The following is a 20,770-nucleotide window of genomic DNA, read 5'->3' as shown; positions in this document are numbered from 1 at the left end:
TCTTTTGTCTTGTCTGGGCCCGAGTTAGGCTTCTGTTAGTTACAACCAAATGACTCTAGACCAAGGTGTTCCCAACATTTCTTGTCCTGGGAGCCTTTCTAGGGAATCCTGTGAACACTGCTCAGAATGATGTTTTTAATGCATTTGAGACTCAGAGCAACTCATTTGGTGGCAGAATTTTTTTTCCACCCAGCTCACATTTACTGAGCACCATCTTGGCAGTGGCACCGATTTGGAAATTGAAAATGAGGACCCGGCCCCCATGTGGCTTACACTCTAGTCTGGGGAAGAGAGAGTAGGAAGCAGAGAAAGAAATTAGCAGGTTGGTTTCCAATGTGGCTACAAACTCAGAAGAAAATAAAGCAGGAGCAAGAGAGGGAAAAGCCGGGGGAGTGGAGAGTGAGCCTCAGGGAGTAGGGTTTCATGGAGTCCCAGAGGACTGAAGGAGGCTGGGAGGGCATTCGAGGGAGAGGGCACTGTTAGTGCAAAGACCCTGCGGGAAGAGCAGGCTCTGCTGGTGCATGGAGCAGGCTAACAGGGCTGGAGCAGAAGGAACAACAGAATTATGAGTGTTGACTCATTTCTCTATCCTCTTTGCCCATCTTCCACAGAGGTCCTCTCCACTGAGCATCACTTTCATAATCAGAAACACAAATGGCTTAGGAAAGTTGTGGTGGTGCTCTGAGGATTGTTTTGTGTCCCTCGCTCCTGATCTGCCTCCAGCCACACTCTGCCCCCAGTGTCTGAGCGCCTTTCTGACTCCAAATGTTCTCAGTTTGTCCTAGCATTTCTGTCACTGCCTCTCACCTCTGGCTGGACTTCAGGTGGTTAGGCAACCAGGCCCCAGCTGCTCTGACCCCAGAAACTCCCCGCACTGAGCCTGGGCCACCAGCCCTTCCCCTGGCCCCTCCCCTGCGCCCCTTGGCCCTGTGCTTCCGCCACTTCCTGAGTGGCCCACCCCGGATCCCTCCAGGCCTTGGCACGTTCTGTGCCCTCTGACCAGAGCACACCTCCTCCCCACCTTGGCCTGGCACACTCCTGCCCATCCCCAGGACTCCTTTAGATGCTGGCTCCTCAAGGAAGCCTGCACCCCAATGCTCCCACCAGGTCGCCCTCCCAGGAGTGTGTTCCCACGTGCTCCCAGCAGCACCACCTTGATTCTAACAGCCCACTGCAGCAGGCACATTTTGAAGGGGCTTCCCAGCCTAAGGGCTGCCCTTCTTGGGGAACTGCCCCTCCCCTCCCCCTCCCCACAGAAGTGGTCCAGGGCAGTCCTGGCTTTGGGGAACCAGAGCAGAGGTGAACATCTGGACTGCTCTAAGCCATCAGATGCTTTCTCCCTGGCTTTGGATCGAGGCTGGAAGATGTTTTCCTGGTGTTTCTCCTGTTTCCCTGGAGAACTGCAGGCATGGAGGGGAACGGTGGGCCAGCTGAGCTTGGCCAAGGGCAGGGAGAGCAGGGAGGTCCCCTCCTCCTCCTTCCTGCTCACAGCCCTTTGAGAAACCCAAGGCTCCCAGGACAAGGTGGGATACACTCACTTGGCCCCAAACAAACCATACTTTCCACCTAACACCAGGCCTGGCTCCACATGCTTCTCCTATACTCGGGCAGGCCTGGCATATCTGCAGGGAGGGCCCTCCCCCTCCCCCTCCCCCTCCCTAGGGGAACCAAGGGGAGGGGGCTATCCAGGAAGCAGGGTGCAGAAGAGCAAGGGGTTTGGGCTCCTCCCATATGCTCTGCTGCCGGCCAAATGCAATGCCTTGGGGGTCAGCACACCAGAAGGGACTAAAGGGCTTGGGGTTCTGAGTCAGATGGCCACAGTTGAGCCCCACCTGAACCACTTACTGGCACATGTCTGTGGACAAACCCCTGAACCCCACCATGTCCAAGTTCCCTTTCTGGGTTTCCGATCTTGTTCAGTGAGCTGATGTGTGGGTGAAGGCTCAGTGCTGTGGCTGGCACGGAGCATGTCCATCTGTGTTAATCACTGCCATAGTTATGAAACAGTGAGCGAGCGCCCCATCAGTGAGGGTGTGTAAGCACAGGGCTGGGGAGCAGCTGTCGAGGATGCTAGAATAAAGGGCAGTAGAGGCCCCGATCAGAGAAGGGATCTGATGACATCTAAACTCTTCAATTTCAAAGGTCTCCCTGTTTTCTTCCTTCACCCACCCGCCCCCGCGCAAACCCTGCCACACAGCTGAGCTCCGATGGCAGAGGGCGGGCAAAATGTCAAAAATTTCCCCAAGAGACCGAGGAAGGGGTTTTTGCGGGTTTTTCGTTTTTCCTCTCTGGCCTGCCAGGAAGCACAGGGTCAATAAAACTCCACCAAAATGCCCCGCCCACTACAGCAGCAGGAGGTACTCAGCTACCCTCAGTCACTGGGCCTTGGAGAAGGAATGTGGGGCGGGGGGAGTAGCCCCCGCTTTCTGAGCCACAGTGTCTAAGTGGAGGGAGCCTGGGACCAGGATGTCACTCTCTCCATGCACACTGTGGAGACTCCACCAGGTTGGGATTAAGGAGGCTGGAAGATGTGAGAAGGAAGTGTCTTTCTCCCTGCAGCTGGGATGGTGGGTCCTACGGCAAGTTGCCAAGCACTGTGGCCACACCACTCCAGAATCCTGACAGCACTGGCCTGGGGAGAAGCAGTGTACAACCAGCCATACGGCACTGGGCTAGTGATGGAAGGCTTCATGGAGGAAGAGGTGCCAGATTGCAGCTAGTGAGGACAGAGCAGGGGAGGGGGCAGGGAGGGCATCCTAAGTGCCAACAAGCATGTATAAAGGCCCAGAGACTTGAAAGCTCACAGCAGATTTAGAGGACACCAAGCATAGCAGCTCCTATAGAAAGGCCAAGGGAGAAAAAGCTGGAAAAGTGATAAGTGACTTCACTCTAAGAAGGACAAATAAATGATTTGATGAGTGGGTAGGAGAGTGAATGAAAAAGGGGAGGAGGAGGGGTGGGTAGATGGATGGAGATGGATGGGAGGATAGATGGGAGGGTAGATGAGAAGGGGATGGCAGGGGTGAGCTTATGAACTGAATTGTGTCCTCTCCAAATGCATATGTTGAAACCCTAACCCCCAATATGACTGTATTTGGGAGACAGAGCTTTGAGGAGGTCATAAGAGCGGGGCCCTAGTCCAATAAGATTAGTGGTCTCAGAGGAAGAGAAAGAGGGAGATCTCTCTCTCTCTCTCTTTCTCTCCAGCCATGAGAAGGCAGCTGTCTGATAGCCAAGAAGAGATTTCTCACCAGAAGCCAGACCTTGCCTGCACCTTGATCTTGGACTTGTAGCCCCCAGAACTGTGAGAAAATAAATGTCTGTTGCTTAAGTTCCCAGTCACTGGCATTTTGCTATGGCAGCCTGAGCAGACTGAGACAGCTGGGCAGATGGGTAGATGGGTAGGGGGTAGGGGGTGGGTGATCCAAAGAGTGGGAAGGGGAATGAAGGGGGAGGAGGGAGCTTGAGGAGATGCCAGTAGGGTCAGGTGGACAAGTTAGTGAGTAGGTGAAAGGTCAGGCAGGTACAGGGGTGGGGACATGGCTGCTGGCTGGCCAGTTAGGCATTGAGGTCTCAAGCACTAAAAAATAAAAAAAGGGACCTACCTGATATATACTTCAAAACCAACACTAAACCACAAAATAAAAGCAAGAAAGGTGAATACAGTTCTACTTCTTTTTCACTGTAATGACTACTCTGAATAATTTTTTTTTTTTTTTCATTTTTCTGAAGCTGGAAACAGGGAGAGACAGTCAGACAGACTCCCGCATGCGCCCGACCGGGATCCACCCGGCACGCCCACCATGGGGCGACGCTCTGCCCACCAGGGGGCGATGCTCTGCCCATCCTGGGCGTCGCCATGTTGCGACCAGAGCCACTCTAGCGCCTGAGGCAGAGGCCACAGAGCCATCCCCAGCGCCCGGGCCATCTTTGCTCCAATGGAGCCTTGGCTGCGGGAGGGGAAGAGAGAGACAGAGAGGAAGGAGAGGGGGAGGGGTGGAGAAGCAAATGGGCGCTTCTCCTGTGTGCCCTGGCCGGGAATCGAACCTGGGTCCTCCGCACGCTAGGCCGACGCTCTACCGCTGAGCCAACTGGCCAGGGCTGAATAATTTTTTAAAGACCGAAAATACTAAATTTTTTCCCAAGATGTTTCTCCTGGTCCTTTTTTGGCCTGAGCTCCTGGCTCCGCCGGCTCTTGTGGTCTAGGAACAGATTGGCCAGGGCTTCTGCCCAGCTCTGGCCATACAGCCTTAATGATCTTGTGCATTGTGGCCTGTCACCACCCTCCAGACAGCAATGCTGGGAGGCTTAGAGGATGGGCCATCAGTAGCCCAGACTCTGGGGTCACAGAACCCTAGGCTCAAGCCCCAGCCAGTTCTGCCATTTCCCAGCTCATGATGTTGGCCAAGTTACTTAACCTTAAAGCACTCCGACAGCCTCATCAGCAAAACGGGATATTGAAGGATAACTGGGAGGCTCTGAAGAGATGACGCAATGCATGTGAAGGTCTCGGACTAGCGTACACATAGTATGTGTTCTATAAGGGGCAGCTATTAATCAAGAACAAAAACTCACAGCAGGATGGCCTTCAGCACATCAGTGGCTTCCCACTCCCCACTCCCCATTCTCTGCAGCCCAGCACTCCCACTCACCCACGGGGCAGAGGTAACAGCACCTCCTGGCAGCCTGGTCATAGTAGAAGCTGAGGTCTTCGGGACAGGAGTCTCTGCGATCTGGACCCTGCAGGGGTAGGACAAGCTGGTGAGTCCTGGTGGGTCCCACACCCCCACCCCTCCTCCCGCCCCTCAGGTTCTGGGAGGCCAGGTCTTCACTCAGTGACTGTCACAGTCAGGCCTGAGACCAAGCCTTACCATATAGAAGAGAAATCAGGATGGAAACACCTAACCTCACATCTCCTCGAACCTGCTCTGGCCCTTCATAACCCAGGCCGAACACCTTGGAGGGTACCTGACTCTCCTCCTCTCGTGCTCACGTTCATCCCATCAGCCAGTCCTCCCAGCCTCTCTGGACCAATGTCTCCACCTCCTCCGCCTGGTCCCAGCCCCATCGCCCCTCTCTTGAATTATTCCAGTACTTCCTACCTGGTTCACAACACAAACTCTGCTCACTTGTTTGTTAGGGTTCATTTTGGTACATGGCGTGAAACAGAGTCAAGATTCACACTTTGGGGAACCTGCACATTTGACAGCTCCCCTACATGTCTCCAGGGCTCTTTGAAAGCTAAGCCCCTTTGTAGAAGGGGGTTCAAAAGAAGAAAGTTGCTGCTGAGGCCCTGGGGAAGAGTTTGGTCCTTCCGGGTAGAATGAAATGGGCGCATGGAGCAGGTTGCCAGGCAGACTATAATAAGGGGCTCCAGGAGAGGGGAGCGGGGCAGGATGGGAGCAGTAGGGGGGGCAAGAGGGAGGTGCAGGGCAGGAGAGGGGAGCGGGGCAGGATGGGGGAGTAGGGCAGGATGGGAGCAGTAGGGGGGGCAAGAGGGGGTTGCAGGGCAGGAGAGGGGAGCAGGGCAGGAGGGAGGAGCAGCGGGGGGCAAGAGGGGGGTGCAGGGTAGGAGAGGGGAGCAAGGGGGTGGGGGGCAGAAGGGGAGAAGCGGGGAGGGGGGCAGGAGGAGAGGTGGGAGGGCATGGGGGCAGAGGGGAGGAGCGAGAGTGGGAGGGGAGGAGGGAGGGAGGCAGGAGGGGCCATGCCCCACCTGTACACCCACAGCAGTGAGATGGTGCCTGCCAGACAGGAGGTGGCCACTGAAGGGATGCATGGGACAGGGCTTTCTTGGTTTGGGGAGGAAAGCAGAAACCACTTACCACCCCCATCCCAGAGGCCTGGCGGGCCCAAGGGGCTTCTCTGCTCTTCTCTCCATTTAAGGGAACAGTGAAAATTAACACATTGTCCTGTTATGGTTAGAGAACAGCAAGGAGGCCCCTGCGGCTGATAGGCAGGTAAATATGGAGTGTGTGTGCATTCTCCTTTTTTTGCACATCTGAAACGTCACCACATAAATCTGAAATAATAAATATAACCTGGCATTTGCATACCTGCCGTCACATGGCCCTGTCTTCACCCAAGCACGCCTGGCCTTCTCCCTCTAGCAGAAGCTCATTCTTCTCCAATAAACCAGGGGCCTCTGGGGTGGGATTCTCCGGGGACAGAGACCACCAGGCCCGCCCAGGCTCTCCCTGGCCTGGAGCACCTAACAAGTAAGTTTGGAGGCCCATGGGTGGTGGGCTGGGGTGTGAGGGTTCAACCCTCTGGGCCTCCTGCGTATGGGGAAATTTCTGTGTCCTGGGCCTGGGTTTTCCCCTCCTGTCCTGCCTGCTCATCTCATTGACAGCTGTGGACTGCCCAGGTCCTGGGTGACAGATGACGTGAGCCCAGCTGCTTACCTTTCACCTCCTGCCACCACACCCTGGGTCAGTGGAGGGGTGGAAGGGGCCAGGAAGAATAGGGAAGCTCCGGTATTGCATGTCACTCCCCCCAGCCATACATCTTCTCCTTCATGCCAGCCCTCTGGGGCCAGATCACCTCCCCATGTTACAGGGGAGGGAGCGGCAGCTCAGAGAGGTGCAGTCACCCACCCAAGGTCATACAGCAGCTAAGCACAGAAAGGACGTTTGCGCTTCCCTGTGTCCCCAGTTTTCTCTCCCCCTCTAGGGGTCACAGGCTGCCCATATTTAAAATAAAAATGTTCTGAGAAGGACATATTTGTGGTCTTAGTACCAAACATCCATAACCTGAACCAAATCATGAGGAAGCATCAGATAAAGCCAAACAGAGGGCCTTCCTACACACAACGGGCCTGGACGCTTTAAAAAATGCCAGTGCATGAAAGACAAAGAGCTGTGGAATGTTCCAGAATGAAGGAGACTAACGAGACAGACTGAGGGCAACGTCTGTGTTGGATCCTGAATCAAGGTGGAAGGCAGGTAGTGCCGTAAAGAATATTGAGATGCTGATGAAATTTTCATGGACTTTAGATCTGGTTATGTTCTGCTGAGGTCAAACACCTGGATTTGATACCTTGTTTATGTCGGAGGTGCCCTCATTATAGAACAAGCCGACATATTTAGAGGTGAAGGATCAAAACGTCTGCAACTAACTTGCAAATGGTTCAGCAAAATCAAATGGTAATAATGCTAATATCTGTATACATAAAGAGAGAAATAGAGCCATTGTGTAAAACCACATATGTAAATAATAGCACTTCAACAGAGGAAGGAGAGCAGCTCGATAAATATATAAATAAGTCTGTAGTTTGCCACCAGGGGGCGATGTCTTCTTGCTGTCCGGAGTGACATGGATTTCTCAGCCAGGATGTCCAGCTGTAGCTCATCAGAGCCCCACCAGGGAGTCGAGGACCAGAGGCCTCTGTTTCCATAAGGAATTGACGGGGGAAAGGGCTAGTCCCCCCAGTCCTATGGAGGTGCCGGACAGCAGCTTCCCCAGACATTCCCAGAAAGGTAGGTGGGGTTCAGGTGGGGGTACCACTCAGCTCCCCCCCCAGCACCCCAAATGTCCCCAGGCTGTTGTGGCTGGCCTTTTCTGGCAGAGACACCGGGGAATTTCTTTTGGTCTATGATATCATCGTGTTACAGGCACCCAGAAAATGGGGTCAATGCAATGCACATGTGTTGTAAAAGTCACAGCAGCAGTTATTGAGCCCACAGCCCTGTCACCAGGGAAAGCTAGTCTTGGAGAGGTGAAAGACCTGCCCAAGGTCACATCGTGTGGCGGGGTCAGGGCCCGAGTCCAGGTCAGCTGACTCTTGACCACTATGTAAATGCGCAAAGCACCTACTGTGCGCCAGAGAGCTGAATGGGCCCGAACTTCACTCCAGTGGGGAGGCCATCCCACTTTCCCAGGGTATCCCAGCCCATAAGTGGGAATAGATGGCATCTGGGGACCTGAGCTTCGCCCTTGCAGCACTGTCTGTGGTCCCCACAGCTGGCCCAGTCTCAGGCCCCAGACACAGCTCTCACCCCCGCCCCATTCACCCCCCTCTCCACCATCTCTCCCATCCACCCCACTGCCCTCCTATTGGCCCCCACTGCTCATTCATATGGGCCCTTCACCCTCCCTGGCTCCTGACAGAGAGGCAGCCTTGGCATCTACGGCAGCCCCAGGAAGTCTGACCTTCTGAATTTTGAGGGTCCCACCCATTTCCACTGTCCATGGGCCTGGATGGTTCCTCAGCTCCTGCTGCCCCTGGGGAGGGGGGGAGACACGACTGGGCTGCGCTCTGGCCATGGTCCGGGACAGAAGGGGTTCAAAGGGGGAGAGTAGGAGGGGGAAGTCCAAGGACTGGAAGGGGGGCTTTTGGGTGGGGTTCCCCGGAAGGTTCGATGCAGAGCGAAGTGTCCACAGAGTGATGAGCTGTGCAGCCAGAGGCCTGTGGCTCAACCTCGGTGGCATCGAGATAAGGAGCGAGTGGCCTGAAACCTTCCCGTTTCTAGGCCTGTCTATTTTCAGGTTGGTTTGGATTTCCCTATAAAACCTGGTCAGTTTCGATCACAGAAAGCCCCACCTGGTCTCAGCTATAGAGGAACAGCAGCTGGCCGCACCGATAGGAGCCCAATGTCTAGACTGGGGGACAGGGGAAGGGTTGCAGTGCAAGACTACGATCAAATACAAAATACCCAAAGGGGCCAGAGCTGGTCAGAGCTAGGAGGTGTGCCCCAACTCCACGCCAGGGGATCCCCACCTCTACTATTCAAAGTGAGACCCCTGGGCCAGCAGCACTGGCATCTCTTGGGAGTGTGTTTGAAATGAAGAGTCCCAGGCTCCACCCTCCACTTACTATCAACTGCATTTTACAGGTGGGGAAACTGAGGCACATAGAAGTTAAGAAATTTGCCTGAAGTCACACAGCCAGCAGTGTTAGAGGCAGGATTTAGCCTGAGACATTTTACACAGGCTCTTATTCACTAGGCTCTGCGTGGCTAGTCCTGTCTAATCTCTAGGTCTGCCCTCCCACCCACCAGCCCTTCCTCCCCTCCCCACCATCTGGACTTGACAGTGGCTGTCCAAGGGTCGCCTCACATCCACCCCACCCCCCACAGCCCACTGACAGTGCAGACGCCAGGGGGATCTTTCGAAACACAGATCTAGTCTCCTTCCCTCCACCCTATGGAAGACACTCAGATGGCTTCAGCTCAGCTATGAATAAAGCCCACAGTCCTAACAGCGGCCTGAGAGACTCTGCCCCTGACCCCTGGCCCTGGTTCATCTGGCCCGTGCATCCCCTGGCATCTCTCCTACCGGCCTTCCTCCCATTCCCGCTCACACCCACTCCCTCCCTCCAGCGGCCTTGTACGTGCTGGTCCCCTGAATGCCCTATTCCCCTCCTCCAGAACACCCCAACTCATCCTTCAGTCCACACATGTGCATGCCACATCCTCAAGGGACCCCCTCCCTGATCAACATTGTCCAGGTTAGGTCTCAACAGGCTAAAATCAAGGTGTGGTCGGGGCTGGGTCCTTGCTGGAGCCGCTAGGGGAGAGTCTATTTCCTTGTGGTTAAGACGGAGGTCCTGTCTCCTTGTTCTCAACGATGGTCATTCCTAGCTTCTCGAGGCTGCCGCATTGCTTGGCTCCCATTGCCTAGTTCACGACCCCTTGCCTCCATCTGCAAAGCCCACAGTAGTGGGTCGAGTCCTGTCACGTCTCTCTCCTTCCGTGTCATCTCTCTCTAACACAGCTAGGAAAGGCTCTCCACTTATAAGGACTCGTGTGAGGACAGTGGGTCCTCAGATAATCCACAGACAATCCAGGCAAACCCATCTCAAGGTCTGCATCCTTAATCACATCTACAAAGCCCCCTTTCCCATGCAAGGTGACGTAGTCCCAGGTTCTAGGAATTATGACATGGACATTTCAGGGGGCCACTGTTCTGCCGATCACAGCCTGGCTTGTAAGTAACCACCAGGCTGGGGTTTGTCATCTCTCAGTCCTGGGGGATTCTGAACCCCACTCCCCACCCCGAGGGCCCACCTGAGCTTCAGACCGAGAGACCACTTGAAATTAAAGTCATCCTCCTCCCTGACCTTAAACACACCGCCAGGCACACAGTCTGTCCCTGCCCTCATGCATGCAGGCTGTATCTCTCATGGCTGTCACACCCATGTGGCAGGGCCAGGCAGAGCTTCCCCTCTGGCCCCACCTCTGGCCTGCAGGTAGCTGAGGGGGAGTCTGCACGGCTCCCTGCAGCCCAGTCCCATGGCTGGAGAAAAACCAAAGATGGTAGACCCAGAGCCAGCCACAGAGGGCGGAGCCTGGAGGGAGCCCTAGGAGCAGGTGAGCACCTCCTCTGGGATGCAGTTCACAAGGATAGTGGGCATCCTCACTGCGAACCTTTCAGGTGGGAGGCAAGAAGGAAACGAGAAGGAGTCTGTGGTCAGCAGAACAGTGTCTCTCCACAGATGCCCACATCCTATTTCCCAGAACCTATGATGAGGTTACCTGACGTGCCAAAGGGGCACTAAGGTTGCAGATGAACTTAAGGTTGCTAATCAGTGACCTTGAGATGGGTAGGCCATCCTGGATTATCTGGGTGGTCCCAATATTATCACAAGTTTCCTTAAAAATGCGAGAGAAAGAGACAGAAGAGTGAGTAAGAGGGTCAGGGAAAGACGTGACAATGACAGAAGCAGGGTCAGAGAGATGCTGTGCAGCTGGCGTGAAGATGGAGGAAGGGGCCACAAGCCAAGGAATGCAGGTGGCTTCTAGCAGCTGGAAAAGCAAGAAATTGGATTTTCCCTCTAGAGCCTCCAGAGAGGAAGGCAGCCCTGCCCGTGCCTTGACTCTAGCCCAGTGACAACCATTTTGAACTTATGAACTGAAAGATAATCATTTGTGTTGTTTTAAGCCACTGCGTTCATGGTAATGATATCCACAATAGGAAACCAAACCAGGGCCCCACTTGAGAAGGCAAAGAATAAGCCCAAGTCCCTCTCCACCATGCATTCATCAAAGAGGCCAGGCGCGGGGCTAGGTGCTGCGGGAGACACAAGGGCCAGTTCCAGGCAGTCTGTTGTCATGAAGGCAGCTCCCAGAACAAGCACACAGGAGACACTAAGTAGCAATCCATGGAATGAATGAAGGGAGGAGAATCCCGAAGATGAGATCAGAAAACACACAAGTCACGAACGCAAAGCAGAGTAAGTATCCTGGGATAAAGGGGAGAAAAAGGAAAAACTTGGGTGGACTCGTGAGGGCTTCATGGAGGAGGAGCACTTCTATTTATTCTTGAAGGGTGGTCAGATCTTGACAGGAGGAAGTGCAGGGGGGGGCCTCCCAGGCCGAAGGCACCGCTCAAGTGCAGAGGTGGGAAAGAACAGAGCTGCTGGGCCTTCGGGGGCTTGATGGACTGGACAGTGGGCACTGAAGGAAATGTGCCCAAGACTCGGGGCGAGACAGTCTGCCCTTACTTGTCATTTCTCACACAGTGTTCCCTCAAATGCTTGTTCTGCAGAATGTCAGCAGGCGACAAGCAAAACAAAAACAGTGTGCTCAGAATCACTGGATTCCGCCTGAGAGGTTTTCACTGGAAATCATGGGGCCTCTCCGAAGGCCTTGTCTGTGCTTACTTGCTCTTTGATTCTCCAAGGAATGGTTGGGGGCCGAGGGACAAGATGTTTCCCAATCTCAGCTGGCCACAGAAACCTTTACTCATGAAACTTCTACTCCCTGGATGCAACTTTTGAAACTGTTGCCTTTGGCAATGGAGAACTACCAGTGGTTGTAGAGCAACTAATAAAAGAGGGGGGAGGGGGGTGGGATAAAGGCAAGTAAGTCAACATGGCCAAGGTCTGGCTTTGAGGCCAAATTCTGCAACAGCTTACTCCTCGTTTCCTATGACGTCCCTCCTGCCCAGGGAAACCCCAGCTGGCCGCATGGGCCTCTTGTTCAGATTGCAGTCTTCCTGAAAGTTCTGGGGTTGCAAGCAAGTGTCTGAGCCTGGGGGCCTCCTCCCCCACAGACTCAGGTGAAGATGAGCACAGGCCCCTGTGGGCTCCCACGCATCTGAGACAGCTCTCCACGCAGTACTGGTCACACTGTCCTCTGCATCTCTCTTCCCCAGCTGCCGCCCTGGAGGGCAAGCCCTGGAACTGGTTCACCTTCAGCCTGCGCCCACAATGCCTAGCATACAACAGGCGCTTAATAATGGCTTACCCTCACACAGCACGTGCGCGGTGCCAGGGGGACTCTTCTCAGCACCTTCCACGTATTAACCTATATGACTCTTCCCGCAGCCCTGCAGGGGAGCTGCTGTTCTTATCCCCCTTCTATGGACAGGGGAACCGAGGCACAGAGAATTGACTTAACTTGCCCAAGAGCACCATATGGTAAGTGTCAGAAGCAGGGTACAAACTTGGCAGGGTGACCCAAGAGCCCATACTCTTAACCAAGATGCTTTATGGGCTCCCCCCCAAAAAAAGATGTGACAAGCAGTGGACCAGATTCAACAAGATGAAACATGGTAGGTAGCATTCAGGCCCCCAAAGATGCCCACGTCCTAACCCCTGTAACTTGAGACTATATGTTTCCTTACACGGCAAAAGGGACAAGGCCAATGTGACTCAGTTTAGGATTCTGAGATGAGGACGTTATCCTGGATTATGCGTGTGGGCCCCAACATCATCACAGAAGAGGGACAGGGGCAGAGAAGGAGACGGGACAACAGAAGCAGAGGGCAGAGTGACCAGGGCCGGGGGCTGAGGAATGCAGGCGGCCTCCAGAAGCTGGGAAGGCCAAGGACACACTTCCCTGGGGCCTCCGGAAGCTGGGAAGGCCAAGGACACACTTCCCTGGGGCCTTCGGAAGCTGGGAAGGCCAAGGACACACTTCCCTGGGGCCTCCGGAAGGAATGCGGCCCTGCTGGCCTTCTTCAGACTTCTGACCTCCAGAGCTCCAAGGTGATACGTTTGTGTTGTCCTAAGCCACCACATTTGCGATGACTCGCTACAGCAAGAAGAGAACCCTAATATAAAATGTAAGCAGGAGGAATGGGAGAGCATGCTTTTAGGTTGGAATGAGTCAACAAGATAACTGTGCTGGCCAGGAAAATATGAGATCTTGGGCCACATCAACAGAAGTCAGGGGGCTCCAGCGAAGGAGGGGTCACTGTTCCTCTGTACTGGCCCAGACAACACCAGGAATTCTATAGTCTCCTCTAGTACCAGCGACCTAGACCAGGGGCCCCAGCTCTGCAGGGAGCTCCATACTTTCACACTCAACCACCATTGGGTGCCCGAACGTGGGCAAAACAGACTTCGTGTTTTTCTCCGACACACCTCTCTGTCCTGTGCCTCCTTAACCAACGCCACCATTCGACCAGGTGCGGAGCCCCCACACCTGGAGAGGGTCCCGACTCCCCTGGTGACCTCTGCCCTCACACTCAGCCCATCGGCAGGTCCTGTGGATTCCGCTCCCGTTTATATTCCTGGCTCCACTTGTTCCTCCGCTGGACCACAGCAACAGCCTGACTTCCGGCTTCCTCCCCCTCCCCCAAAGACAGAGGGAACTTGACAATATGCCATGTGATGTCACTGATGTCACTCCCCTCCAAAACCAGCAGTCCACAAAGGTCTGTGTTATCCCTTACTTCCCTACCACCTTCTCCACCGCACCCCACCTCACCCACTCTGCTCCAGCCACGCTGGCCTGTTCCTGTTCCTCCAGCCTCGGTTCTCTGGGCCCAGACGCCCTTCTGCTGATGTCCCACTGCTGGGCTACCCCTTTCCATTCCTGTGCATGTCACTGCCTCCTGGAGGCCCTCTTCTTTTCCCCACCTGGGGTAGCTGTCCTGCCTCTCTCACATGAGCTTGTTACAATCGTCTCCATGGTAACTAGCAGCAGTCTGTCTGTCGACCATCCGTTCCATGAGGTAGGAGCTGGCTGTGCTGGGCATGGATGTCCCTGCAACATCAGAACTCTCTCCGGCAAACAGTGGGGGCTGGATAAAAGCTTGTGAAATGAATGGATTGCTAAGAACAGGCATCGAGCCCATGCCACGTGAGGAATGAATGTTGGAGGCCCTGAGTGGTGTGATTGGCCAGGAGACCTCGGGGGGCCCAGGGTTGAAGCCTTCACGTTGCTGGGAGGCGCTTTGGAGAAAGCAGGAGCCGGCTGACTTACGCAGCCCCAGCTTCCAGAACCAGGACCAATGGGTAGAAGGTTCGAGGAGAGAGATTTCAGTGCCTCCTAAAGACCGTCTAAATGTGAAGCTAAACCAGGGTAGCATGAGCTGCCTTGGGAGGGAGCGAGCGCCCCGTCACCAGAGGCCTACAAGCAGAGGCTGAGGGATTACCTGGAACAGAAGACCCTGGAGCCAGGCCTGGCACAGGACAGCTGCTTTCATAAGATTTTCTGAATGAATGAATGCACGCATGAATGAATGAATGCACGCATGAATGAACGAATATGTGAATATTTAGATGAGTGTCCCCAAGATCTAGATGTTCTAAGTGGACTGAGCAGCATGTAAAAAGTCCCTTCCCACCAGGGAGGCTACTGAGAACACCTGGTGGTTTTTGACCATTGGCAGGGAAGGTTCTGGAACGAGATCTTGCTGACCTCAGCCGCACAGCTCACTGCGGGAGGTGGGAGGAGAGACGCTGGAGATCTGGCCCCGTTGGAGCGGCCTCTGTGGACGTGCTGTCCATCGGGCCTGGGACTCTGGTCCTGCTCTGCTCCTGCCCAGTCCTGGCACAGTGAGTGAGACCTCCCCCTACCTCTGAGCCTCACATCCTCGTCTGGAAAATGGGGGCCATGATCTCAGGCAGGCCACCCCCAGCGTCAGCGCACAGGCCCCACGAGGGCACACTGGCTCAAGCTAGGCTAAATGAACCTTCTGTGCCAAGGACCCCCCCAGCCTCCAGGGGCTCCCCAGGCCCAGACACAGGCCTCCTTTGGCCATTTTCCTTTTAATGATGTTCCTGAAGCTACGGGTGGAGGGGGGCAGTGAGGAAGGTGCTGATGAGCCTAAGGATGAATCACAGTCACTCAAGAAGCATCTCTAGGTCAGATATGTGTGGGAGCAGAGCAGAGACTTACAGTAAACGTGGCCCTTCTCCCAGCACTGACTGCTCTCAAGCTGAGTAATGCCCCCCACCCCACCACGCTCGCCTTGCTGCCCCGGCCTCCCCGAGGAAGGGGATGCCTGGACTCAGACCAGCCCACACCCCCTTCACCCCACACTCGGGGTCTCCTCGTCCACGTGGAGCTCTGCCTCCGTGCATGATGTGAGTCCCTGGGCAGTGCCCCCTTTTCAAAACAGAATCAGAAAGTCTCGCCAGCCCTCCTGCAGTAAAATGCCACCAGGAGCGCTCTACCCCAGGGGGTCCGGAGCTCAAGTTCGGAAACCCTGGTGGGATTCCAAAGGCGTCACTTGTCACCCAGCCAGGAGTCATCCGTGAGAACCTTCCCCAGCAGTGTGATCACACGGGCAGAGGTCTACATCTGGCTGGAGGAGAACGGAGCTGGAGGTAGAGGGCACAGACATGCCTGTAGCCTCCCACCAGCATGGAAGATGCTGGCGGGGAATTCTAGGTGGGCAGAGCTCGGGGGAAAGCTCTGGGCCTCTGTCCCCTGCCTCCTCCACCCCAAGGTGCCTGCATAGAAAAGGTGGAGGCCAGGGGAATGACAGATCAAAGGGCCTCTCACGATTTGCACCGAAGTAATCCTGCATCATATTACCAAAACTACTCTTGGGGAGACTGTGGTATGAGGCATCAGAGGCCAAATCTCTTTCTCAGAAAGTGACACACAGCAAGAAAGCATTTTTGCCCCAAGGAGCAACCACAAAAAAAAAAAAAAAAAAAAAAAAATGATGCTGTCTTGTAACATGCATCTGTCTTGTAAAATCGGATAGTGATAAAAAAAAAAGATTTAAAATTCAAGCCCCGATTTGGTGTTTTGTTTGTTGTTTTTTCTAATAATAAACTTTTCCAAATCTGAGGCAACAGAAATGCAAGAAGGCTAAAGGGTGGGTGTGAGGGAGGTACCAAACTAGACAGGCAGCCCCTCCCCCACGGGTGCCCCATTCCTGCCAAGAAATGACCCTGTGTCTGAGCCCATGGGACACTCAGCCTCTCTAGAAGGCGGGAAATGCAAATGAAGACAACAAGGATATGGCCCTTTGCACCGATCACATTGACAAAAATGTAAACTCTGATAAGATCAAAAGTCGGTTAGGATGTGGGGAAGTTGCTACTCTCATGCTGCCCGTGGGAGGGTGAGTTGTCCAGCGCCCTGGAAGGCAGTTCAGCGAATCTTTCAATTTGCACGCATTGTCACCGGGCACCTCCATGCTCTCTCCTCAGCTTCTTCTCTGGGAAAGAGGGAAGCACATGCCCCCATACAGGGCTGAGCGCTGCTGTTTTAGCAAACAAACAAAAAGCAAGGATAGGAACTTCCTCACCCATCCTTCAGGGATGTAAATAAAGTTCCAGGGGTCCCCAAACTTTTTACATAGGGAGCCAGTTCACTGTCCCTTAGACCATTGGAGGGCTGCCACATACAGTGCTCCTCTCACTGACCACCAATGAAAGAGGTGCCCCTTCCAGAAGTGCGGAGCAGGGCCGGATAAATGGCCTCAGGGGGCCGCATGCGGCCCCGTGGGCCGTAGTTTGGGGACACCTGAATAAACTATGGACCCCCACTCCCGGTTTGAGAGAATACTGCCTCATTTTCAGAGGTAAGCGGGGGCCCTGAGAGTCTCAGCACAGAAACTTTCCCAGCTGTGCTGCAGATATTGTAAAAGCCAGATGAAGAACTGCATGTTCTGTGTGGTGTCGTGTGTGGAACACCCTACAGCTCTCTACAAAACCAAAGCAATCAGGATGAGACGATGTCAGATTAAGCTTAATTTGTAGGGTTTCCACTTCTTGCTTTAAGGATGTATTTATACATTCTTGCCTGGCCTGTGATGGCGCAGTGGATAAAGCATTAACCTGGAATGCTGAGGTCGCAGGTTTGAAACCCTGGGCTTGTCCAGTCAAGGCACATATGACAAACGATGAATGAACAACTAAAGTGAAGCAACTATGAACTGATACTTCTTGCTCCCCACCCCTATCCTCTCTCTGTAAAAATCGATGAATAAAATATTTTTTTTAAAAAAGAAAGGATATATTTATACATTCCTTGTGTAATGAAATACATATTATTTTTTTTTACTTAAGGAGGGGATTTCACTCTATAGAAAGAAAGGACACAAACTTCAGTCCCCTCGCACATTCCTTTCTCCCCTTTACCCCCCTCAAGACCTGGCACCCCAAACTCTCCCCCTCCCCCAGGTCATCAACAGAGGGCTTAGAGGGCAGTGGGGGAGGGGGCTCAGAGCAGAGGGGGCTGCTCTGTCCTGGTACACTGTCAGCAGCCCCCTCTGGGGGGGAGGTCTCTCGTCGCACTGAAGAGGGATGGCTTCATGTTCCCCCTTTCCCACTTACCCTCTCCCTCCTTCTCCCCGAAGTCTACGCACCTACCCTCCACCCCTGCCCTAAGATCTCTCCCTCCCTTCCTGGACCCTCTTCAGCCAGTGGCTGGTTTAGGGAGCAGGGTGGTGTAGCAGGGTGAGCCCCAACACCAACCTCTTCTGGCCAAGGGAGGCACAACCTGGCTTGCCCAGACCCCTGGGAACCTCACCCGCCCTTCCCGGGACCCCCACCCACAAGCCGCCTACCTCCTGCGGGCAGCCCCCTCAGCTCCATTAATGATAGATAAATAAATAATCCCCTTTTGCTGCCAGGGTGGGGAGAGGGCGCCCTGCCAGTCTGTCGGCCAACCTCCCACCTATAAAGCTGGCATATTCTGGTCCTCCTGCTTGTCACCTGCGCCCCCTCACTCCAGTTGGGCGGGGAATGAAGCCAGGAGCGTCCCTGTCCTCCCCTGCGTCCCACGTGCTCCATCCACACTGTTGAGAACTCAGAGCAACAGTGAGAAGGAGGGGTTCCCTGGACCGCTCGTGCCCCCCCCCCCAGGCTACTGAAAAAAAACCCTTACCTTCTGGAAGGCTCCGAGCGCCCCGAGGAGAAACAGTCCCAACACCACGGGTAGGGCGCACATCCCTGATGGAGTTGGGTGGGCTGCCGCGCTCAAAGCGCTCAACGCGCTCAACCAGTCAGCGTGCTGGCTGACCCGCAGCAGCGCCCCTCGCTGGCGCCCGACCTCACGCGGTGAAGTCGCTGCTCCTTCCCCAGGATTCAGCCTTTACTCTTCCCCTCCTGCAGGCGCACTGGTTAACCCAGAACTAATGCAAAGAACGGGCCACTAGCAGCTGAAGAAAAAAAAAAGAGGGGACAGACACGTGCAGAGATGACTCAGAACAAGTCACACACCCCTTTTACTATTTGAGTAGCTTGCCCTGGATTTGACAGAAGTCCCCAATTGAAGGGATTGAGGGGAAGAAAGCGCAGCTCCTGCCCCTGGAGGGAGGGACTCACTGGAAAGTGGGCGTCTCCAGCTGGTCCCAACCATTCCATATCACCCCCATCCCAAGGAAAAGCAAAACCTGAGTAGGTTCCGGCTCCTTACACTCTGATCAACTCAGACCTTCTCTCCTGCCCTGGAGATTGTTTGGAAGAGACACTGGAGTAAGGAGACTGCAGAGAAAGCCACCACCATCCGCTCAGCCCCATTCATATGTATTTACTGTAAAATGAATCAGTAGATGGATGATAGAAGGATGGGTCTGCAGGTGGATGGGTGGATAAATGGTAGGGGGTGGGTGAGTGAATGAGTGAGTGGGTAGATAGATGAATGGTTGAGTGGATGGGTGAGTGGATGGGGGGTTGGGGTGGATAGGGTGATAGATGGGTGAGTGGATGGGTGATGCATGGATGGATGAATAGATGAGTGGGTGGATGGATGGGTGGAAGGTAGATAGAAGGATGAATGGACAGTGGGTAGGGTAGTAGAACAGGTGGTGGGTAAATGGATGAATGGGTGTCTGGGTGAGTGGATGGGTGGGTGGGGGCATGGATGAGTGAGTGAATGGGTGGTGGGTAAGGGGATGGATGAATAGATGGGTGAGTGGGTGGGAGGATGCATGAGCAGGTGGGGGATGGGCGGATGGGTGAACAGGTAGATGGACTATTGGAAGGAGTGATGGAGAGAATAGAATATTTGGTTATCAATTCACAGGTGTTTCCCTGTCCCCTAGAGTTTTCTGCCTAGAGGAGTTGCCTAGTAGTCTTACTTAAGAGAAAGAAACCATACTAGCTTCATTTGGATGAAGTTCTCATTTGTAGTGGGATGATTTTCCCTACCCGTGCTTCTCTACCCCGTGTCTTCTCTGTTCCTTTCATTCTGCATTCCATATGCATTCACTTGAGCATCTGAATAAGGGGCAAGTCATTTGCTTATCTTGCGTTTATTTGTTGTGTTTTTTTTTCCAGATGTGGAAACCGAGGCTCAGAAACAGCCAGCCAGTGCTAGGTGCTCTGATTGCTCTACCTGTGCCCAGAATGGCCCAAGGACACTCAGGGTTCTGCACCTCAGTCTATCCAGCAAGGTGTCATGTCAACTTGACCCATGAGCAGTTGTCTCCTACCAGGACCTTCTAATAAAGTCTCTGCACCTGACCACCCCTTGCCCAACCCTCCTTGAGCTTCTGGAGTCCACCTGGGAAAACTGTCCTCCTTGGGTGTCCTCCCAGGAGACCCACTTCTGGGCGGTCCCCTGGATGCACCAGGCCTTGGATGTTTGAGCTGGGACAGTGTTAAAAAATTAAGTAAATGCTTATGGAAGTGACGCTGCACGGAGTTCACAGAACCAGGCCGGGGCAGGGGCGACCCAGGATGCCTGCTTCCCAGCCCAGAGCTTTCTACCATCGAATTGCTGGTGCTCTGAATAAATATATGCGCTTGTTCAACACACACGCACAACCAAGCGCCATCATGGCTGACACAAGGGGAAATACAAATTAACATTAATTACACATTTTAGAAGTTCCATCTTTCTAGCAATTGAAGAGATGCAAATTAAAACAATCTTTGATCCTTCTGAGACGTTAAATCATCAGGGTTTTTTTTTTTTCTTTATAAAAACAACTTTGGTAAAATCCCACCCCAAGGTGGAACATGAATTCATACCCTGCTGGTAAATGTTACAACCCTGTTCAGAAAGCAATCAGCAATTCTTAGCAAAGTCCACCCCTATCCCTCCCCACACCGCACAAAAAAAATGTTTATTTACATCTTGTGGTTCAGTAATTTTACCCTAGTAAAGAAAAACTAAGGAAATAGTTCAATAGGAAAAAGAAAAGTATAAATACAGGAATATTTCCTAAAATACTGTTTATAAATTTTAGAAATACCCTAAGATGACCCTGGCCGGCTGGCTCAGTGAATAAAATGTTGGCATGGGTGTGGATGTCCGAGGTTCAATCCCTGGTCACAGCACACATGAGAAGCCATCTGCTTCTCTTTCCCTTCCTCTCCATCTCCCCTTTCCCTCTCTCTTCCCCTCTCATAGCCAGTGGCTCAGTTGGTTTGAGCATCGGCCCCAGATGGGAGTTGCCAGATGGATCCCGGTCAGGGCGCATATGGGGGTCTGTCTGTTTGCCCTCCTCTCACTTAAAAAAAAAAAAAAAGGAGAGAGACACTGGTGCAGCCACTGTGAAAAACAGTATGGAGATTCCTCAAAAAATTAAAAATGGAACTGCCTTTTGTCCCAGCCATTCTACTTTTAGGAATACATCCCAAGAACACCACATCACTGATTCAAAGAAGAAACACACCCCCATGTTTATGGCA

At 53.6% G+C, this 20,770-nt stretch overlaps 1 protein-coding gene across 1 annotated transcript in view; it reads right to left on the bottom strand.

The window, feature by feature from the left end:
* Positions 1-18,217, bottom strand: part of TNFRSF8 (TNF receptor superfamily member 8) — a 63,074-nt gene extending 44,857 nt beyond the window's left edge. Inside the window, exons 1-2 of the mRNA XM_066375098.1 lie at positions 18,018-18,217; positions 4,653-4,740 (exon numbers count right to left, since the gene is read on the bottom strand). Of these exons, the coding sequence (XP_066231195.1) occupies positions 4,653-4,740; positions 18,018-18,080 (151 nt within the window). The 5' untranslated portion in view covers positions 18,081-18,217. The remainder of the gene's footprint in view (positions 1-4,652; positions 4,741-18,017) is intronic.
* Positions 18,218-20,770: the final 2,553 nt, after the last annotated feature.

Source organism: Saccopteryx leptura, chromosome 3, assembly GCF_036850995.1.
Source record: "Saccopteryx leptura isolate mSacLep1 chromosome 3, mSacLep1_pri_phased_curated, whole genome shotgun sequence".
In the NCBI taxonomy this organism is placed as follows: Eukaryota; Metazoa; Chordata; class Mammalia; order Chiroptera; family Emballonuridae; genus Saccopteryx; species Saccopteryx leptura.
The sequence above is the reverse complement of the archived record's forward strand: the minus strand, read 5'-3'. Positions and strand labels throughout refer to the sequence as shown.